Here is a 21,814-nt window from a genome sequence, read left to right on the forward strand (position 1 = left end):
CGCAACCCGCAGTTCCCTCGTGCATGTCATCCTCCTTACTTTGCAAACTGGACAGACAAGGACTGCAGAATGATTCGAGACCTATTTATCGGGGACGACCTCAAAACGTTCGCCCAGTGTAAAGAAGAATTCCAGTTAACTGAGAAGGACAGGTTCCAGTATATACAACTTTGGCATTGGTTGCAGGGGTCCTCTCTATCACAGGCAGCCACAAGACCTTTTATGCCATTCGAACGACTAGCGCGCACCTTTAGCTCCTCCAGGGGGTTAATATCTCGCATTTACCAGATTCTCCAACACTCGCACCGCTTGGACCTCCATCTCTACCAAAGGCAGTGGCAATCCGTATCGGATGCCGACATCACTCCCTCTCAGTGGGCACCCATTTGGCGTGATATCCCAAAAACTTTTCATAGCATTCACCAGCAAGAATACGCTTATAAGGTGATGACCCAATGGTACTATACTCCATCTTGGCTTCAAAAGATGTTCTCTAATGCATCGTCTCTGTGTTGGCGCTGTACACAAGCAGTCGGGGATTTCATACACATTTGATGGGCATGTCCTCTCCTTGCTACATACTGGAAAGAGGTCCTCAGCCATATCAAGCGGGTGTTAGGTTACCTGTTACCTGAGAGTCCGCTCGTTCTCATCCTTGGCCTTGAGCCAGTGAACCTGTGAGCAACGACCCGCCGAGATCGGCACCTCAGTCTTCACATGCTGGGAGCTGTGAAGCAAACTGTTGCGCTGTATTGGAAGAAACCAGAAATGCCTTCCATCAATGTATGGTTCACTCGCCTATGGCACACGGTGGCCATGGAACTGCTCACGGCGCGACTACAGCTGTGGAAAACTAAATTCACGAAGCTGTGGAAGCTGCTGGTAGATCACCTGGGATGCCTGGAAAATACTAGATTGCAACCGCCAAGACTCCGAGCTCTACAGCTCTTTGATGACGCAGTAGCCCCTACGGATCAGGAGGGCTTTTGGAATCCTGTTACCTAGCTATACACTGCACTGTCCCGCGATATGCCTTCAATTCAGGCATCTTACCCAATAGTGCACAGGTCAATACTGTTACCCACGACCTCCCATTTCAAGCACATTCAGAGGCGCCGCTGGCTGTTGCTGGAATAGTGGTCCCGTGTGGTGTGAACAGACACAGAAGCTACATCAAAGCGCTCCTGCCTCCCGCCCCCCTCCCCCGGCTGCTCACTATCCCTTCTTTACCGTTTTCCACATCCCACTCTTTTTATTATGCATTCTTGTTATGTTCTTGTTCTTTCTCTCCTTTTTGTCTCTTTTCTTGCATCTTTTATTCATGATTTGCAGCGTATAGATACAGTACTGCAACATGCTTCAATCTAGGCATATCTATTCGAAGCAGAATGCTTAATTGCTGGATGGTGTTATTGCCCTGTAGCATCATGGCACCGCCCTTCGACAGTTGAAGCTCTATGAAGTCAGTCGTAGACGCAAGTACAGCTGCGGAAGATGTATACCACTGGTAAGACACGCTCGGACTCTGCAAGGCGGGGACGCCGGACAGCTTCGGACTACCACGCTGCCTTTGTCTGAGACACCATGGGGCTCAAGGTCCTTGGCTATCATTTCCCTATTTGTGATGCCTTGAAATGTCCACGCAGTAGTGCGCTGAATGTCATGATGTATTTGCATTTTTCTGCTTTATCTGCTGCATATAAATAAAAAAACTTTTGAAACAAAATCAGCACCCTTTGATGGATCTGCACAAGATTTGTCAGTGACTTAGCTTGTTTAGCCTACTCTTGGTTTTCTAAGTTTCATGCAAATCCCAAAAAGGAGGGCATGTTGCAAAGTGGTGCCAAAGAAGTTTTCATCTGCTAACTAATTTAGCACAGTCTGGTGATTCCATTCCAACATCTGGCAGACATTTAACAGGTTTAAGCCAAGTTCATTATAGGAGGATGGAAAGATACAGGGAACAATACAGTTTCAGTCACTAACTAATAACTTTGGTGCTGTTAAATGAAGCTGCATGAAATATGGCAGCTAGTCAATTAAGCTCAATACAAGGCCCGACCGTTCTTGTGACCAACCTCACATTACATGGCTGAAGGGGGCTGAACGGAGGGCCTGGCTGAAGCTGGTCCACAGTGCAGAATGCCTACATATATGAGCGTCTGACGGACACCATAGCAGAATGGAACCACCCTACCAAGGTCAGCGGTTCCACCCACTGTATTTGGATAAAACCGCCCTATGGGCAGTCGGAAACATCCATTTTACAATTGCAGCTTGTGCAGCGGGCGGAAAAAGGCCACACCACAAGCTACAATTGTAAAATCGATGTTTGCAAACATCCCTGCATTGGGTGGCAGGCACCATGATGTGCCTGCCACACGGTACAGGCATGTTTAGGGGGGTATCATAGGTACCCCCAGACCCCATAGCAGAGATCCAGGGGGAAGGGGGTCCTGCTTGGGGCTCCAAAAGTCACTTTCTGCCTGTCATTTCATGGTGGGTGGACGGCCATGAAAGTGCACGTGGAAAGACACATCGTAGTCTCCATTGGATTACCATTACACACACCGCCCCATGGGCTCTTCGAGCTGGTCGGAAGCGGAGCGGAATCCCCCACGGGCTCCCCTACGACCACATGTTTTGTAATATGGTGGTGGGGAGACGCTTCATTGTTTGCAGCAGAGGGCCAGCGGCAGTCGGACACCAAGCCCCAGGAACCAGCGGGGCACAGTGTGGAGTGTCAGCCCCACCCTCATATTCACCAGGAGGATTTAGTTAAGCAGCCTTCTCCCGCCCGCGGGACGCACGCGGCGTGTGCCGGGGAAGCCCGGGCCAAGGGCGGGCCCGTCTGAGCCAGGAGGAGGCAGGGCAGGGCCTGGCCTCTTTCATCTGCTCTGGAGCACAAACTGTGAGGTATTGACTATTTGCCGAACTATTAGACTGTTACAAGTATTTTGGTTGCCATCTACATTTGATTTGAGTTGTTAGCTTTGCACTTTTGATACAGCGATCTTGACACTTTACTCTCAGTGAATAGAGCCCCAGATAGTATCCTAAAAAGGGTTCGCTCAAATTGAATAATGGGAAAAAGGAAAGCAATGGAGGGTGTTGGGGGAAGCAATGGGCCGCCAATAGAGCAAAGGAAGAAAAAGAGGCAGAGGAAACACTTAAAAAACGCCGCTGCTAATTGGGTGATGGACAGGATAGATAATTTAATACAGGAGTGGGAAGACATTTTAGTCGAGGAGCCTATCAATCCTGTGGAAGAACCATTGACTAAGAGCCCTGTAGCCTCTCCAAAAAAAACGGTAAATCCATCAATCTTTAATAAAAACAAATCGGGAAAAAAAGGGGCAGTGAGTCCGACCCAGCCGGAAGTGAACCCCCCCTGAGCTTGATCCCATGGCTGCCTATGAAGAAAATAGGATGTCAAACCAGGTGGGCTCTACTGTCCAATGCTCAAATAGATATGCTCCCCTTGCTACGCTAAGTGAACATTCTCACCCAACAATAATACCATTAATGCCTGATACACCCAGAATCATAATCTGCCGGTCCCCCCAATAACCCCAGGCTAAGGAAATCTTGGGGATCAAAACACACTTACAAATATAGTTTTTATGGCTAATGTCCATAAACTCACTGAGACTAGAAGACCCGAAACTGGCGAATCACTGACCAATAAATCAACTCATTGGATTCGTCATGTACGAGGGTGTCGTTCCATCATTAGGGAGGACATAATTAAAGCAAGAAGATGTATAATCTCTAATTCATCACTAGATAACATTGAATTGACACTGGCAGATGCTAGCTTGGCCGAAAATCTCATAGCATTAGAGTTCCGAACATCTTCCCCAGATTTGTCCCGTATACAATTAAGGCGCCTTCCTATTGCAAATGTAACCGGTGGGGGGAAGGATTTTGTTTTGGGAAACAAAGGGACCAGGTCAATCCTGGATGCAAATGATTGACTCTACAAAATCCATCTAAAGAAGGGGAGAGGAGCCGCAATTCTTTCTGTGGCAGCTCCCCTGTTCTGACCAACCAAGAGCAAACCTTGGTGCCTCTCGTCCCTATTCCATCAGAAAATGTCACAAACAATGAAATATCAAGTCTTACTCCCGATGACCAAATCCATCTACAAATCCTTTCCTGGAACATAGCTGGGCTAAAGAAAAACATGTCAGTACCCTTGTGGAATAAGTTTGTTGGAACTTATGACATATGCTTATTCCAGGAGACCTGGAGTGTAACTGCTTTGTACAATTCTGGCTGTAGCACATTCTATGTCCCGGCAGTGTTTACGGGAAAGGGCCGGCCCTCTTGAGGACTGATTGCATGGATCAGATTAGATCTGGGCTGGACAGTCCTCCTACATGACATTGAATGCTCTGATATTATGTGGCTAACAATAAAAGGTCCGAAGGGAGGCGATTCATTGGTATTGCACCGTTACAACGCAACTTTTACAACGCACTACCATTACATCGCAACTTTTACAACGCAAATACCATTACAATGCATGCCATTACAACGCATGTCATTACATAGCAGATACTATTACAACGCATGCCATTACATCGTAAGTATAGGTAAGTATATAATTTTTATTTAATTTTATTTTACATTATTTTATTAATTTAATTGATATTAAAATTAAAATAAAATATTAATATATTAATGTAAGTAATTTTGGGGTATTTTTAGGTTTTAGGGCTGGGTTTGGTTTTTGGGGTACAGGGCTATTTTTAGGTTTTAGGGCTGGGTTTGGTTTTTGGGGTACAGGGGTATTTTTAGGTTTTAGGGCTGGGATTGGTTTTTGGGGTACAGGGGTATTTTTAGGTTTCAGGGCTGGGTTTGGTTTTTGGGGTACATGGGTATTTTTAGGTTTTAGGGCTGGGTTTGGTTTTTGGGGTACAGGGGTATTTTTAGGTTTTAGGGCTGGGTTTGGTTTTTGGGGTACAGGGGTATTTTTAGGTTTAAGGGCTGGGTTTGGTTTTTGGGGTACATGGTATTTTTAGGTTTCAGGGCTGGCTTTGGTTTTTGGGGTACAGGGGTATTTTTAGGTTTTAGGGCTAGGTTTGGTTTTGGGGTACAGGGGTATTTTTAGGTTTTAGGGCTAGGTTTGGGTTTTGGGGTACAGGGGTATTTTTAGGTTTTAGGGCTGGGTTTGGGTTTTGGGGTACAGGGGTATTTTTAAGTTTTAGGGCTGGGTTTGGTTTTTGGGGTACAGGGGTATTTTTAGGTTTCAGGGCTGGGTTTGGTTTTTGGGGTACAGGGGTATTTTTAGGTTTTAGGGCTAGGTTTGGTTTTTGGGGTATAGGGGTATTTTTAGGTTTTAGGGCTGGGTTTGGTTTTTGGGGTACAGGGGTATTTTTAGGTTTTAGGGCTGGGTTTGGTTTTTGGGCTACAGGGGTATTTTTAGGTTTTAGGGCTAGGTTTGGTTTTTGGGGTACAGGGGTATTACGACTTTAAATAAATTAAAATAAATAAATTAATTTAATTAAATTTATTTAAATTAATTACAATATTTACAATTATAAAATTAAATGAATTACATTACATAAATTACATTAAATTAATTACTTTTTTTATTTATTTAATTTATTATAATTAAATAATATTATATATTTAATAATTTAAATTAATTAAAATAAATTTATTACATTTTTAAAAAAAAGATATACTTACCTATACTTACGATGTAATGGCATGCGTTGTAATAGTATCTGCTATGTAATGCCATGCGTTGTAATGGCATGCATTGTAATGGTACCTGCGTTGTAAAAATTGCGTTGTAACGGTCTGCGTTGTAAAATAACTCGTTGTAACGTCATAGATCCGATTCATTGGAGCTTTGCAATGTCTACATAAGAGGGACAGCGAACGGCAAGTCCTCGACTATCCTAACTCAGCTAGAAGAACAATTAAATAAGTGCCCCCCTTCTGCTAAAATTATTGTGGCCGGTGATTTTAATTGCACATTCGAGCCACTAAGCAGTGAAGAGCTTCTAGGGATAATGAAAGAGGATAGTAAATGGGCAGTGCCCCCTCTAGCCTTGCCACCAGTAAAAAGATGGTCCGAGATTATAATCCAAGTAAATGCATTAACATTAGAACATGGCCTTAGAGCTGCAAATGGCAGAACTCCATCAGACACTCAGGGGCAAAATACTTTTAATAAACTTGCATGCCTGTCCCGTATTGATTATATCCTGGTGGACCTATGTCTTTGGGCTGATGTCATTGACATGGAAGTGGGTCAAACTATTGACAGCGATCATAATCCCTTAATGATAAAAATAAAGAATCGATGGTCCCCACTCACAAAAAATAATATTGTGACCCCCCCCTTCCCAATAAGGAGTTAACTCTCTCTAATTGTGGTAGGCGCTTAAGGTGGTCAAAGGTTGCAGGGCAGGATCTAAAACGTATGAATATTTCCTCAATCTTAGTGTCAAAGACAGCTGAACGTGAGGTATCCTCTGTCGAAGTGCAGGGGTGGGAGACGATCCCTATAACATATCAAGAAACAATCGTCCAGATCGGTGCCTATTTCCTCAGAGGACCATGCAATGGCTGCAACAAGAGACAAATAAAAAGCTCCAATTCATGGTACACTGAGTCATGCAGGGAAAAAAGGCATGCACTAATCTCAGCGGTAAAGGGGAAAAACTCCACCATGGTCCAAGTAGTGAGGAAGGAATACAATATATCTTTAAAGCAAGCAAGACGTGATTGGGATGAGGCCCATTGGGAGGACCTAAAAGATGCATGTAATAAGAGGGACTCAGCTTCCTTCTGGGCTCTAATCAAAAAGAGAGAAAGGAGTGACAACATCCCAATCCCAAATCATATCAGCAACCAGGCTTGGCGGGATCATTTTGCCCAATTGTACACGGAGGAAGATGAGGGGCCATCTAAAATCCAATCACAGCAAATACAAGCCCCACTCGTACTCGAAGCTACCAATCTCTTCCAATTGAATGAGATTGTGAGCACATTTAACTGCATTATTCCTGCAAAGGCGGCAGGACCAGATGGTATCCCGGGTGATCTGATTTTACTAGAACCACAGAAGTGGGCCCAATATATCTTGCTTTTAATCAATACCATAATAAAAGGAGAGGAAGTTCCCAAATCACGGAAAGGAGCAGAGGTTATACTTGTATATAAAAAGGGAGACTATCAGGACCCTGCCAATTATAGGCCCATTAGCCTAATAGATACCATGCAGAAAGTGGTTGGTAGAGCCCTTTTAAATAGGATCCAGAATTGGATGGAGGAGGCGGGTGTTCTTTCCAACTACCAAGCAGGCTTTAGGAAAGCTACTAGTACAGTGGACCAAGTATTTAGATTACTCCTTCTCTACTTGAAGGTAGTCGCAATTGGCAAGGGAAGCCTCTACCTAGCGTTCATTGACCTTAAGACCGCTTTCGATTTAGTGCCGCGTGAAAAGTTATGGTCAGTGCTCCAGGAAATGGGTATACCCTCCTATATCTTAAATGTTTTAATACGTCTTCATGACGATACTTATGCCTGAGTCAGATGGGGGGAACAGGAGCAAACCAAAGAGAAGATACTGGTCAACAGGGGGGTCCGCCAGGGTTGTGTGATGGCTCCTACCCTCTTTTCACTTTATGTGAATGGAGTGGTTAGTTTTCTGAGCCAATTTCCAGCAGATGCTCCAACCCTGGCGGGGAAAAAATTCCAACCCTCCTGTTTGCTGCGATACTCTTTTAATTTCGAAAACCCCGATAGGACTCCAGAAACGTCTCACCTGCTTTCAATTGTTCTGTAAAATAAGGGGCCTAACAATAAACATCTCAAAGACAAAGTTTATGGCTTTTAATCCAGGGAAACATTTCAGAAATAAACGTACTCTTAATGGTTCCCCCTTAGAGAGAGTCCATTCATTTGATTACCTGGGTATTAGGTTATCTGACAAAATGGAATGGGGGACTCATTTGAACAAAATGTTATTGAATCACAAGCGGGTTGTGGGTGCTATTGGCAGGGACCAACGTTCATCTTCAACTAGATTGGTAGCCCCAGCCTTAGCAGTGTATGAAGGAAAAGCTGTGAGTTCAGCAATGTATGGTGCTGAACTCTGGCCTGGGCTTCGAAAAAACCGAAGAGATTGGAAGATCAGAGAACAGGGGGGCATATTACCAAGGGCCTTATCGCCGCTTCAGCGGGAATATTTCCTGCTAAAGCGGCGATAATTTTATCGCCCTATTACCTAGCTGTCGCTAACACCAGTTAACGACAGCTAGTAGGAGATAGCGATCATTTTGGGGCCCACTTTGCATGTCAGCGATATTTATCGCTAATGACAAAGTGGGTGTGCCAAGATGTTAGCGACTTGAAACAGTCGCTAACATCGCTATCTCCTATTACCTACTTTTGGAAATAATCGCGCTAAGCGCGATTATCTCCAAAAGCGAACGCCTGCCCAGAGCAGTTCTTAGCCATGTTATCCAATGGTAGGTGGATAACATGGCTAAGAGCATTAGCTCGGTAATGCATGAATATCGCTGACTTTTCAGCGATATTCATGCATTTCGGCCGATTTTTATCGCTTTTGAAATAAACCTTGATCATAGCAAGGTTTATCTCCGATAAAAATCGGCGGAGCTCGGCGATAATAATATTGCCGCTAAGCCAACATAGCGATAATTATCGCTAGTTGTTGGTAATATGCCCAAAATTTCTTAGAGATCTGGTATCTGTCCCCATTAATACACCACTCAAGCTTTTACTCTCTGACATGGGCAGACACCCTTTTAGTGAGGTGGCCAGACTTCGTCCCCTTTTATACTGGGTAAGATTAAGACACACCCCAGAACTCCATAATTATGCGACTGGTCTCTCCGAGCTCATTACCCTGGATACTAACAAAAGGGTTAAATGGCTTAGGGATTTAAGGGACATACTGACCAAGCTGTGTTTAGCTGAATCCTGGGCTAACCAGGTCCCCCCGACCAAGACCGAGTTAAAAAAGATCTATTGGAACTGGGTTAACCACCAGGATTTACACAACCCAACACTTGGGAGACTAACCAATGAGTTCTTGCAGCACAAACTGGTTGGATCCTTTGAACCATATTTAGATTTCATCAGGATACCTAGAGACAGGGCATTATACATGCAGTTTAGATTTGGGTCCCTAGTGCTAAATACCACACTGGCCAAATGGGATCCATTAAACCGTACTCTAGCTAACTGCCCTTGCTGTGATGCTCAGCAAGAAACTATAGCCCATTTTTTTGTTTCCCCAGCTTACAAACGGGCTAGGGCCAAATGGCTCAAGCCCATATGCATTCAACTGGGCACTAGAAACCATCTTGTTGCTCTATGTATCCTGAGAACGGACTCATCCAGGTCCTTGTTTGTATGTGGTGTTGCAAATTATCTGGGATGTGCTTAGATTATCCGTATAAAAGTACAAAACAAGAAAGAAAGTCCAAATAAACAAAACCTAATTTAGGGCTAGTAGAGTAAGCATAAATATAGGAATGGTTTGTAAAGTATTGTTGATTAATTGATAAGTGCAAGAAATATATGTATTAGTAATTTTATAAACTTTAAATCCAATGATGGAACACCGAATAGGACATGATGCTTAATTTTAGAGTGGTTTTGTATAGCAAGGTTTTAAATGTTTTAACCATATGAAATGTAAATTTATACTCTTTTATACGATTGTGAAATGCTTTTATGATACTTGCTATTGAATAAAGCCAATTTGAATAGAATTGAATATGGTGGTCGGAGGGAAAACATTGCTGTCAGACAGAAAGCCTACTGCTAGCAGTTGGGTGGCTTTCCGCCCGACATTGTAATCAGGCCCTATAATTACACCCTGCAATAAGGACCCTTTTAACATCCCTAGAGTTGCCCTACATTTCTCTCTTATCCATCATAACAGACAACATCAAGGAATTGTACTCTTGTTCAGCTCAAGGATTTTAAGAAATAGTCAATGAATCTGCTAAGCATGATCTGGAACTACTAATTACATAATGACATTCTTCTGTATCAAAGCAGTCAGATGCAGTTACTTCTAAGGGGCGTTAATTTCTGCAAGCTAAGTATGGAGAAAGGCACATGTCCTCTCCCTCTTCCCTCGTCAGTAGGTGGGCTCTGATTAAGTTTTCTGCTAGAGCACAAGTTGTGTAAATAGTTGAATTGTAGAGTTGAACAGGGACCCCCTGAATAGAATAAATTTCCTGGGTCAGGCCAAACAGTTTATGGCAAAGGTAGATACCCAGGCAAAAACAACGTAAATATCTGGCAAAAAAATACAATATAATACAATGAACCATACACAAGAAGGGAAATAGAACAACAACGTACTATGATGACATAGAAAATTTAATTATATTGATAAAAGTTGATATGGACATGTTCATGGGAACTGGGAACTATCAATGTTTAAAAAAAAAATTCCTTCCCGAACATTATATATTGTCATGATTGAATAATTGCTTTATTTTTAATGTATTTTAAACACAATTTTTCTGTATGATTGAACATGTCCATATCAACTTTTATCAATATAATTAAATGTTCTATGTCATCATAGTACGTTTTTGTTCTATTTCCCTTCTTGTGTATGTTTCATTGTATTATATTGTATTTTTTTGCCAGATATTTACGTTGTTTTTGCCTGGGTATCTACCTTTGCCATAAATAGTAGAATTGTAAACAGGACCTCATTATAACACACTGGTAAAGCGTGATTGAGTCAGCCAGCCTGCATCCTATTTTTCACTTGGTGGTTCTTTAAACCATGTCCATATTTTGCCTTCCAAATAACGCTTCAACATACCTGAGACCGCCGCCCCACCATTTAAAGGTGCAGGAAGCCTCACTATCAATGCTTCCAAATTAAGTGAACAAAAAAATAAACTTGTGGTACATACCTGTGCAAAATGACTAAAACTAGCAGTAAAATACATCTTTGCATGTAGACCAGTGGCATAGCTAGACTAGTTGCCGTCTGTGGCCTTCTGTAAGAGCGGGTGGTGCTGGCGCTGCTAAAGGGAAGAGCGGGGGGAGGGAGCCCACTGCCCTCAAAACTCATGCCGCCCCCTTCTACGCCGCTGGTGTAGACCGCAACATTCCATTCAGCTGACAATTATGAATGTTCCTGTTAAAAATAATTGGTTACACCTATGCTCAAATACTTGATTTTATTGTTTTACTTGATCATGTGCTCTGATTGTGGATTTTTGGATATCAAAATACTGCATGCATCCTCAGACATGAACCAAAGTGTGCAACCCAATAATGACAACTCAAAGGCACTTGAAAGGTTACAGTAAAATATTTAGTGCTTTTTCATGCTACCTGAAAATATATTATTCAGTTTGAAATACAATAGTATCAAATGGTCATTCAGAGTAATTTAAAAACGCTAGCAAAAAAGACAGTTTCTGTTACATGCACTGGCAAATCACTGTAAATGACATTAGAGTACTGAGAGTATTTGCATACATTAGTAGTTTGAGTGAAAAAAAATATATAATTTACTGCTGAAGAAGAGAGCCTACGGCACATAGTAAATCACTGAGGCGGTGAAATCAGAATTGCTGCAGTGCTCTCAGTGTGTGAGGAAGTTGCTACTGAACCTTACATTTTAGAGGACAGATAAATTAAATTGTAATCTATGTTCAGCAAAAGTTCACTATTCTGTAAATCTTATTTCAGTTAAAAAAAAGATAAATGCATAATAAAATTAAAAAACGTAACCCTGCTAGGTCGTGTGTTCAATTGATATCTGGAGTGCAACACAACACACTGATGGTCACAGAAGGACAAATGGCAGTCTCTTAATATCCACTGAAACAGGCTGTTAAGATTCTAGAAGGGTATGCCACCGACAGATTTGTTGACCCCGTGAATCTTTCATTTCCAGCCAGTGGCTTTGTTCTTCTTCTCCACTGCTGTTCTGGCCAAGCGAAAGCCAGCCAATCATTTCCTTCCGCTTAATGCTACGTCTGTTGAAAATTGAAATCATGAGTGTGACATCAGAAAGCTGGAACAGGGCAACCTGGAAGATAAACGTCTCCTTGTAGACAGGGTTTGGTTGTCCTCGTCGAATCGATGTCTTACAGCGAGACATTTCTGCACCGACAGAGTTGAGGAGACAAAGTTTGCCGTATGTATCTGGAGGAAAATACAGGGTAGACAGATTACTGCAATGAAGCCATCCCATTACAATCAAGTTCAAACTGATTCTATTAATTAATTTGTTAATATGTTTTCATATACGAATTGTGGACCCTCAGGGTTGGGTACCAATGCATTTTACATATAGGAGCATGAACATGTTTATTAGATTTCACATTATAACAGCAGAGAAAATATTTATTGCTAACGAAAGTTTGTTAGGTCTCATTAAGATACATGATTCAGCAAGTTAGGCTTGTGGAAGCATGATGATGAATACAAATAAGGTTAGCAGGGCCTTTCTAAATCACCCTGTAGTCAGGAGGTCATTCCTTTGTCTAGTTTCCAACATTGTAATGGAGGTTTGAAGACCTGAAAGCCTTAGGGGTGGTCTTCCCCCAAACCTTTTGCCTTCCTCCTCCATTTTTGCTTACCTTGTTTTCGCTGGTCACAGGACTCTGCACACTTTACCACTGCAAACCAGTAGTAAAGATCATGTGCTCACGTATTAAAACATGGTAATATTGGCTCACCCCAACTGCCATATTTAATTTACTTATAAGTCCCTGGTAAAGTGGTACTAAATGTACACAGGGTCTGTAAATGAAATGCTACTAGTGGGCCTGCAGCACTGATTGTGCCACCCAATTAAATAGCTCTTTAAATATGTCTCTCTCAGGCCTGCCACTGCAGCCTGTATGTGCAGTTAAAATAAACCAAGAAATAGCAGTACTCAATAAAGGGGCTGCGTATATACCAACATATCATATCAATATACTGGAGACAGAGATCGCTTTGTTTACATTCATGAGTAAATAACACTTAAGGCTGTTTTTCCAGAACATACCAGAATTGTCCAGGACTTTGGGCATACCGGAATATAATGAATTTGAGCCAAAAATTACATTCATGGCTCCTACATCCCACATAAATGTGGATGCTTTTTAAACTCTTCTCAAAACCGACTTGAGCAAATCACCTTTTCAGCAGCATACCAGAGGAACTTGACTAGACAAGAATTTAAAACAGCTTTGAGAAATAACACTGATTAAATTTTTCAACCTGCAGATAAAGGTGGTACACTTGTTGTCATGGATCGCACATATTACCACAATAAATTTACTGCACATGTAATGGATGAAGAGACTTATTTGTTTCTTGACAAGGATCCCACTAATGAATTCATGGATACATTATCTATCACATTGAATACAGTTTTAGAACAGGGATGAGTTTCAGAAAGCACCATGAGATTTTTGAGGACCAAGTACTCCAAAAGACCACGGATATACATGCCACCCAAAATTCATAAAAAATCAGGAAGATCCTCTATTTAGATCCACTGTTTCAGGATGTGGCTTGCTACACGGACCTATGGGGCAATACTTGGGTTACTTCCTACAACCTGTGGTGTAGTCTTGGAGATCATATATTCATGATACTACCGATTTCCGAATTAAACTAGATTCAATCTAAATCCTAGATGGTACTACTCATCTATTAAGCACAATTGATGTCACTTCTCTCTATAAATCTATTTCACATTCTGAAGGACTAAAAGAAGTAGAATGGATACTTTTACAACATGAAGGAATTAGAGCCAACAACAATTTTTTGTTGGAACTGCTACACTTATGTTGGTTTCACAGTTATTTTACCTGGCAAGACAAGTTATTTTTACAGTGCTTACGCCAATGTCTTTATGGCTTTATTTGAAAATAAGTACATTTTTGATAAGACACAGTGGTCTGAACACTTAGTGCCTGATTCTGATGCCGTTAGGAAGACCTCCTAACAGCATTTGCTCCTTCCAAATCGAATCGGGAACGTGTCTTTCCAACCGAGGGCCCAAATATAATGCGGTTAGGAACATATGCTCGTAATGAAGTCAATGGGAGTCCAACCGAATTGTATCGGAACCATATGGATGCATTGTACTCCGTTGGTCGGACTCTACCGATCCGAGTGGGTCGGAAACCGTTTCCAAACTGATTCGGTCAGGAAGCTTTCCAACCCACATCGGAATCGGACCCTTAGTGTTATAACTTTGTTACATTGACAATATATTTCTAATCTGGAAAGGTAATCGGAATGAGTGGGAAGAAAACATTTCTATCCTCAATACTCGCAATTCTGGGATTCAATTCACACATGAAATCAGTGAAAACATGAACAACTTTTTAGATGTGCACATTGAACTCACAGCAACTGGACTGACAACTAGTGTCTTTCTAAAAAATGACAGACAGAAACAAAACACTTAGATAAAATAGTTTTCATCCACCTTTTCTCAAAAATCATCTACCAGTTTCACAATTTATGCACATTAAAGGCATTACATCTGACCACAGACATACGAGACTACAAGCCTGCATTTCGTACCAATTAAATACAATGTGGTTATCCTGACCGCATACCTGACACAGCCATTTGTCAGACACCATTTCATGGGAAACATTATTATGATCAGTTATCACAAGTTTTAGAAGAAGAGAGGTATTTGTTCTAAAAACCTTTGAAATCAAATGCACGGTTTTAAAACAATGGGAGCTGTTACTGATGGAACCTGACTTCAATGATTTATTCCTGGAAATACCTTTGTTTGCATATACATGGTCATGCAATTTCAGGGAATTACTATCTACTCCTCCTAATGCACAAACACAGGAACACAAAGGGAATGAACAAATGTCACAATTGCATCCATTGTGGAAATGTCATCACCGGAAAGGTTTTTTTGCATCCTTGCATAGGCAAATTGATCAAACTTATACACACAGCGGATTGTAATGCAGAGGAGGTGATTTATTGTATTAAATGTCCTTGTGGGTTAGTTTATGTAGGCAAAACAGAAAGAAAATTCAAGGTCAGAATCACTGAACAAAAGAGCATGATCAGAACACACAATCAGAATTCTCACTTGGTAGTCAATTTGCATGATTCTTCACATACTATCTCACAGCTACGCTTTACAGTTCAAGAACGCATTCAGACCATTGAGCATATAGACACGAATCAGAAGTTACTACAAAGGGAAACGTTTTGGATCATGTATTTGGATATTCTAGTACCTAAATGGAATGAATGACAAAATGGAAATGGCAAGTTTCTTATACCAAAATAGGTGATGGTAGAGAAGTAATGTGAGCACATCACATAGATCAATGTTTCTTGTGTGGTTGATCCTAGATGATTATGTTGATTGGTGTCAGGTTTTTTCTAACATGATGTATTTCAGTTGCTCAATGTTTCTTGGCTGATTAACATGTATTTTACTACAAATGAATTTTACCATGGATGAGTAAACCACTATGTAATATGACAATATTCTCCTATGCAATGAGAGACTATCAGCCTGATTCATCAACGGGCCGTTTTGCGAGCCCCTAATAGCGAATCATAGCGATTCGCTATTAAGGACTCGCAAAACGGTAATCATGTAGGAATCGCATAATAAAATGCGATTCTTACTGATTCCTTATTTGCGATTAGCAAATTGCTAATCGCAAATAAGGAATAACTCGCCATTCATTCCTATGGGCCAAAAGGCCCATAGGAATGAATGGGGAGTATTCCTTATTTGCGATTAGCAATTAGCTAATCGCAAATAAGATTGCGATTTGAAGGGTGCCAGGGGTGTCCACAGGACACCCTGTAGCACCCCTCAAATGAAATTTCACACAGGTGTTGCACACACACATGTCCAAAGGACATGTGTGTGTGTAACATGCAACTCAGAAAAATGCATTTAAATGCATTTTTCTGAGTTTTCGCAATTTACCGCGAGGTCTGACCTCGCGGTATATTGCGGCAAGAAATTGCGAATTCGCAAATTTAAATTGGATGTTGAATTGCATTTAAGGAATCTCTAATAGAGATTCCTTAAATGTAATTCCTCGCACATTTGAGACATCGCAATTAGCGATTTTTGCATTTGGGATGCTGAATCCCAAATGCAAAAATCGCTCTCGCAAAGGGCCGGATTCTCAGAATCCGGCCCCTTGCGAGAGCAATTTAGGTTCATGAATCGGGCGGTATATGATAATTATTGATGTTTTGACAGTATTAAGATAATGATGTATAATCGTTGAATTTACAGATATTTCACCACACTGGAAGTTTTCACTACTGTGTGCTGGTAACTTATCTATAATGTTAAAACAGAGGATCGCTTTTGAACAGCTTAGTCACACCTCAACAGGGGTGAAAATCTAACATTTATCAACAGAGGCATAACTTTGTGATATTCAACAACAATTGCATAAATATTGCAGTGAGGCACACGTATGTTCACAGATTTTTATTTTTATTAGGTTTTTTTGGTTGGTTGGTAAAAGAAACAAAAGTGATTCTGGATTATGCTATATTTTTTTATTCCATTCAATATTTTTTGGTTCGTACCACTAACCCAGTATTAACTATGGAGGAATAACATCGCTATGGGTTGCTTACATCATTTCCTGTTTTTTTGGGCTGAATAACGTGCATGCACAGGAAGCGTTAACCCAGACGGCACTGGATGCCATTACGATGCGGGTGTAACAAAAGGCTGTGTACATACATGCGGTAAGACTAACATCTTTTATAACCTAATTTTTCATAGAGACTATATTCACAAAGACAGGCAGGCACACATAAAAACCTAAGAAATTAACGCAAATAATTTGCAAAAATCAATTTAGGTTTCTAAATGATCTAGTGCATGATTTCATAGTTTCAGCAAAATAAACCTGTTGCCATGCCCAAACATTCCTGCTTTTTAATACATATAATTCACCCCTAGGATAGGTGCTAGACATCCCATGGTGTAGGGTGGAGTGTAAAAAAGATGGATATGTACCTTTAAGTTGTGCATGTACTGGTAGTGATAAACTCCTAAATTCGTTTTTCACTTCTGCAAGGCCTGCCTCTCCCATAGGATAACATTGGGGTTACCTTATTAAATGTAATAAGCTGTATGTTCAAAATGGGAACAGTTAACCAGTTCATGTTTGGTGTCTTTGGAATTGTTATGAAAAATACTATCTTATGATAAAGTCGAATTTTAAATTACAGTTTCGAAAATGCCACTTTTAGAATGTTGGCATTTTCCTGAATAATCCATTTGGTGCATGTAGGCTGTCTCTGGGTCACATCACTGGATGTAGCTGACAGTTGGGCTTTGTTTAGTCCTCCTTGACAGCCACACACAATAGAGAGCTTAGGTGTGCCTGGATGGGCCATCACTGGCAGGGTGGGGGTGGAGCTGGGCACAGTCCTAATTACACTTGAATAGGCTGTATCCTGCCTCCACACAATGGGCTGCATACCCCTGTAATTAGTATGGAGCCAGGACAGGGAAGACAGGAAACCTGAGGACTTCAATGGGAAACCTCTAGAAGCATCTTCCACTTCAAAGAAAGGCCCAGGTATAAATACTGGACCTCAGATCCCAACTATTCAGTACACTTCTGGAGGTGTAGAAACTCTGTTAGGAAGGACTCCAATACTGCTACAGGGACTGCCCCTCTGCTGTACTGCTGCCCTGCTGGACTACTGCCACACTGGACTGCTGCCCTCTTGTCAGGGAGATTTGGACCTGCACCAACGCCCAGGAATTCCAGAATGACCCCAAGTCAGCTGGCCTCCTGTTCAGAGCCACAGGGACATAACAGGTACCCAACCACCTGAACCAGTACCCAGATTCAGCTGGAGCAGGCCCTTGAACCCCAAGTGGAGCCCCTCAAGTTCTGGATGCTTAATTAAAGCTTTTGGGCTCTTCACGACTACAAACGGGATCATCGGTGCCAAAACCTTGGTGCCCGCAGAGCGTTCCAACACGAAGTTCCATCAACCCAGCTCTTTGCTCTACAGCATTGACCACTCATGGGGAACACCACCACGAAGCTCTGGCCACCCGGTCACAATAATGACAGGATCTTTGTGCTACAGGGATGACCATCTCAATGCCAGGACGGCTTTTCTCGATACATTGATGCCCATCCGCGCCTCTTCCCTACGCCACACGCCACTGTGAATGAGACTTTTAGCGCTGGACGGGAAGTACAGAGCCTGGACTGAGAAGGCAACTTTTCAGTGGGACTAATCTGGCTCATGTATCCGACCCGCACTCCATCGCACTCAGCTCAAACTTGTGACTTTCTTCTTGTCTCGTCGCACAACCAGACAGTCGCAAGTGGTGCTGTAGGCTTTTTGGTGCCATTTTCAATTAACTCTTAATAAATTGCATCTCCCCCGATATGCTGAATGGATTTTTATCTTTTTGCTCTCGTTTCATATATTAAAATCTGCTCTCTTTGTCTAACCTGTTGGGGGACCCTATTTGTGTGGTGTTTTCATTGTATTATTGTTTGAAGTGTTGCACAAATACTTTAAACCTTGCTTCTATGTTAAGGCTGAGTGCTCTGTGCCAAGCTACCAGAGAGTTAAGCACAGGTTAATTTGGTATTGCTTGAGACTTCACACTGATAAGGATTATGGACCCAATTTCTTACAAGTTAGAAATGTGTACATTAGTTGGGGGCGTTCTATATTTTTGGGGCTTTGACTGAAAAACGATCACTTCATGATGAATCCTTTTCCACTAATATGTGAATAGCAGTTAATCAATTCGTCCCTGAGTTATTACAAAAACAAACATTAAAATGGGGGTCATATTTGTATACACACTTGTTACTTGATGTATTATATTCACATAGTGCACACACTTGAGCTCTGTGTGCTATGGATTATTGAGATAACAATTTATTCAAATGACGGGGTCTTCTATTGTATGGCTTTTTTGGAAATACTTCCTGAAGTGTTTGCTTTTGATATTAGTCAGACAACAAATCATTATTGAGGATTTGTGCAATCTATAAATCTTATAATTTCATTTCTTTCACTTATTTATGTTTGAATATTACTGTATGTGAGCCGTATTATTGTAAGTAATACCTGCAGTTTGTAAAGTTCTGGTTGGCTCTAGAGGTAGCCAGTTCTGACAGATTTTAGTATCATTACAATTAGATTTAGTTGTTTTGGAAACTGCGGCCACTCCATTCAGATGCTCTATTGTTGGTTACATGCTTAAGGCTGGATATGACACATTGAATCAGCAGGAATCTCTTGCTACTTGACTGACTAGTTACATTAAAAAAAATCTGTCAATGACATCTACCCAACTCCTGCACCCTTCTGCACAGACATTTGTTTTTGTTGTCGACATTCATTTGGCATTCTGGTCTGGTATAGCTAACTTGATCAAATGTAGATACTGCCATCTTCTGCAGAAAAGGCAAACTTTTATTGTCACAGAAAATGTAGGATCCCTGGTTCATGCTCCAGATCCCTCCATCTTGATACTAGCAATATTCTTAAGGCTAGACTAAAATTCCATGAACCCTCTTAGAGATATACTCTCTCCATATTCCCCAGAGCTTCCATTTTAATTGGCCTCAGGAAATACAATCCATTGGCTTCTCATGATTGCTCAGAACACTGCCCGTTCCACATTTAAAGCCCTTCACCTCTGACAGGCCTCTTTTTTCCATGATAAATATCTAATATATATAGGAATAAAATAAAATCAGCAGCATTTTTTAAATAATCTCCTAATAAAGCAATAATTGTGCGAGGTCTGTTCAATTCCAATAATTTAGAAAAGCGTGAACAGACGACATACACTATACAACTTCCTGCATCTCCTTCCAAATGGATCCATTATTTCCACTTACAGAAATCATTTATCATAACCTATTTGCCATCTACTGCCATAACACTGGAGTTTGTTTTTGCTTCCTAGTTCTAATTATTACCCTAATCATAGGTGCATTTATTATACTCCAGTGCCCTTGTGATGGGATCAATTCAAAATCATTCATTCCTATTACAAATTTGTTATTCAGCTTTTAGATCTGTAAGAGATAAACCTACTGCTAAATGTGTGCATACTCTGGTTTAAAATGTGAAGCAGGTACCCACATGACTACACAAATGACAAATGAAATGCCACTTTCATAAGCCAAGTAAAGAAAGAAAAGCACAATTTCAGTATGACTGGGAAGTTGGCAAAAGTCAATGTGCTTTCTTTCAGGTGTCTCATTGGAGAGTGTGTTTAGCACGATAATTTTCACTTTTGTAATAATGTAAAAGAAGCTTCTGTAAGGCTTTTGCTCATAATGTTTCAGATTTACACCTTAGTTGCATTTATAAAAAACGCTTCCCACTTCCCTAACACAACTGATAATTCATGCAGTAACATGAAATTTGAAATGTGATCAAGGTGCAAAATTATATCAGCTAGTGTTGTATGAAAAAAATGCTGCTATTTTTATTAGTACGTTATGCCTTGTGAACCAACAATACACAGGCCACAGTTCTCTCTTCATAACAATACCTGTAATCTTACACAAGAAAACAAGTGTAATAAGAAAATGACATCAATTCTTGATTGATGACATGTAAGTAGTGACATTACAGCGCCTCCTTTCACTGACTGCTGTCATTCAGCATGGGGGATGTCCCATGGCCTCTGTGATCTCAGCCGTGAGAGAATGGTCCTCAGATTACCATGGGAGGAGCCATACTTTTTTCCATTTCCACACAGTTCGTTTGGGCCATGTATTCTTGGGGCTCCACTTTTCTGCTGCCTGTTTCCTACTATCAGAGAAGGCTTCTTAAAGGCCATGGGAATTTGGGCATGGGTGCCCCCTCCCACAATATTAGGAGGTACGGGGATCATGATACCTGACCCCAGTCTCTCTAAAGACCTTCCTTGACAAAGTAGAAAAAAACTAGATGGGCAGGAGAAGCTGACAACTGTCTATCCGACATTGTGCTAGACATGGCTGTACACCTGTCCCAGGCATGCCTGCTCATCTGTCCTAAGGCCAGAGGTAGGCGAGTGAGGACTGAGGGTTCTCACAATCAGAGGGCATGCTGAGTTGGTGCAGAGGGGCTCTTCGCAAATCATTTAGGTGACTGCAAGGGATTTGCCATTCAAAGCTTTTTTTGCTAGGGAGGGACTGAAAAAAGTCTGGTTTCAAGAAAGTGGCCACTTGCACGGAGTGCAGTTATGACTACTGACATCAGTAATACTGAAAATGCTTGTAAAATCATACTCATTACACAATCACAGACACTAAACCAGTGCAACTTATTGGACCTTTAACCTACCTTTCCAGTAATAGTAAAAATAAAATTATATTTATTGCTGTTGATTCCCTCTGTGGCCTCGACCCTCGCCCCAAGAGATACAGTTCAGCTGTCGTTGATACTTCTATACTGAATATAAATGAAATGGATGGCTGATATTTTTATTCAACCTTTAAACTTCTGGAGCAAAAAAATCCACATTTGCCAGTATAGAGGTCTCAACAAGAAAAGCGCTGCTAGGCAACCAACTGCAAAGCTCGCTTTTTTTCCATGTATGTTTTGTGTTGATCTTTTCTATTTCAGTTACAAATGCTCTTTGCACATTTAGCAGCTGAGAACCACAAGGTGTGATCTTACACGTCTGGTGAGAAATCACTCATCGAATTCGCTGAAAATTGCGACAGGCTTAGACTGTTGTAAAAATAGAAACCTCGTACAAACATGTAACTGTGAGCTGGCGCTGATTTGCGACACTCTCACTTCACTATTGCATAAA

At 41.3% G+C, this 21,814-nt stretch overlaps 1 protein-coding gene across 2 annotated transcripts in view; it reads right to left on the minus strand.

Moving 5' to 3' along the window:
* Nucleotides 1–11,322: 11,322 nt before the first annotated feature.
* The window catches only part of SYT16 (synaptotagmin 16), a 352,243-nt gene continuing 341,751 nt past the window's right edge, over nt 11,323–21,814 (minus strand). For both annotated transcript variants that reach the window (XM_086937942.1, XM_086937943.1), the window contains one exon: nt 11,323–12,180. In XM_086937942.1, the coding sequence (XP_086794068.1) occupies nt 11,867–12,180 (314 nt within the window). In that variant the 3' untranslated portion in view covers nt 11,323–11,866. The remainder of the gene's footprint in view (nt 12,181–21,814) is intronic.

Source organism: Lissotriton vulgaris, chromosome 9 (genome assembly GCF_964263255.1).
Source record: "Lissotriton vulgaris chromosome 9, aLisVul1.2, whole genome shotgun sequence".
Taxonomy (NCBI): domain Eukaryota; kingdom Metazoa; phylum Chordata; class Amphibia; order Caudata; family Salamandridae; genus Lissotriton; species Lissotriton vulgaris.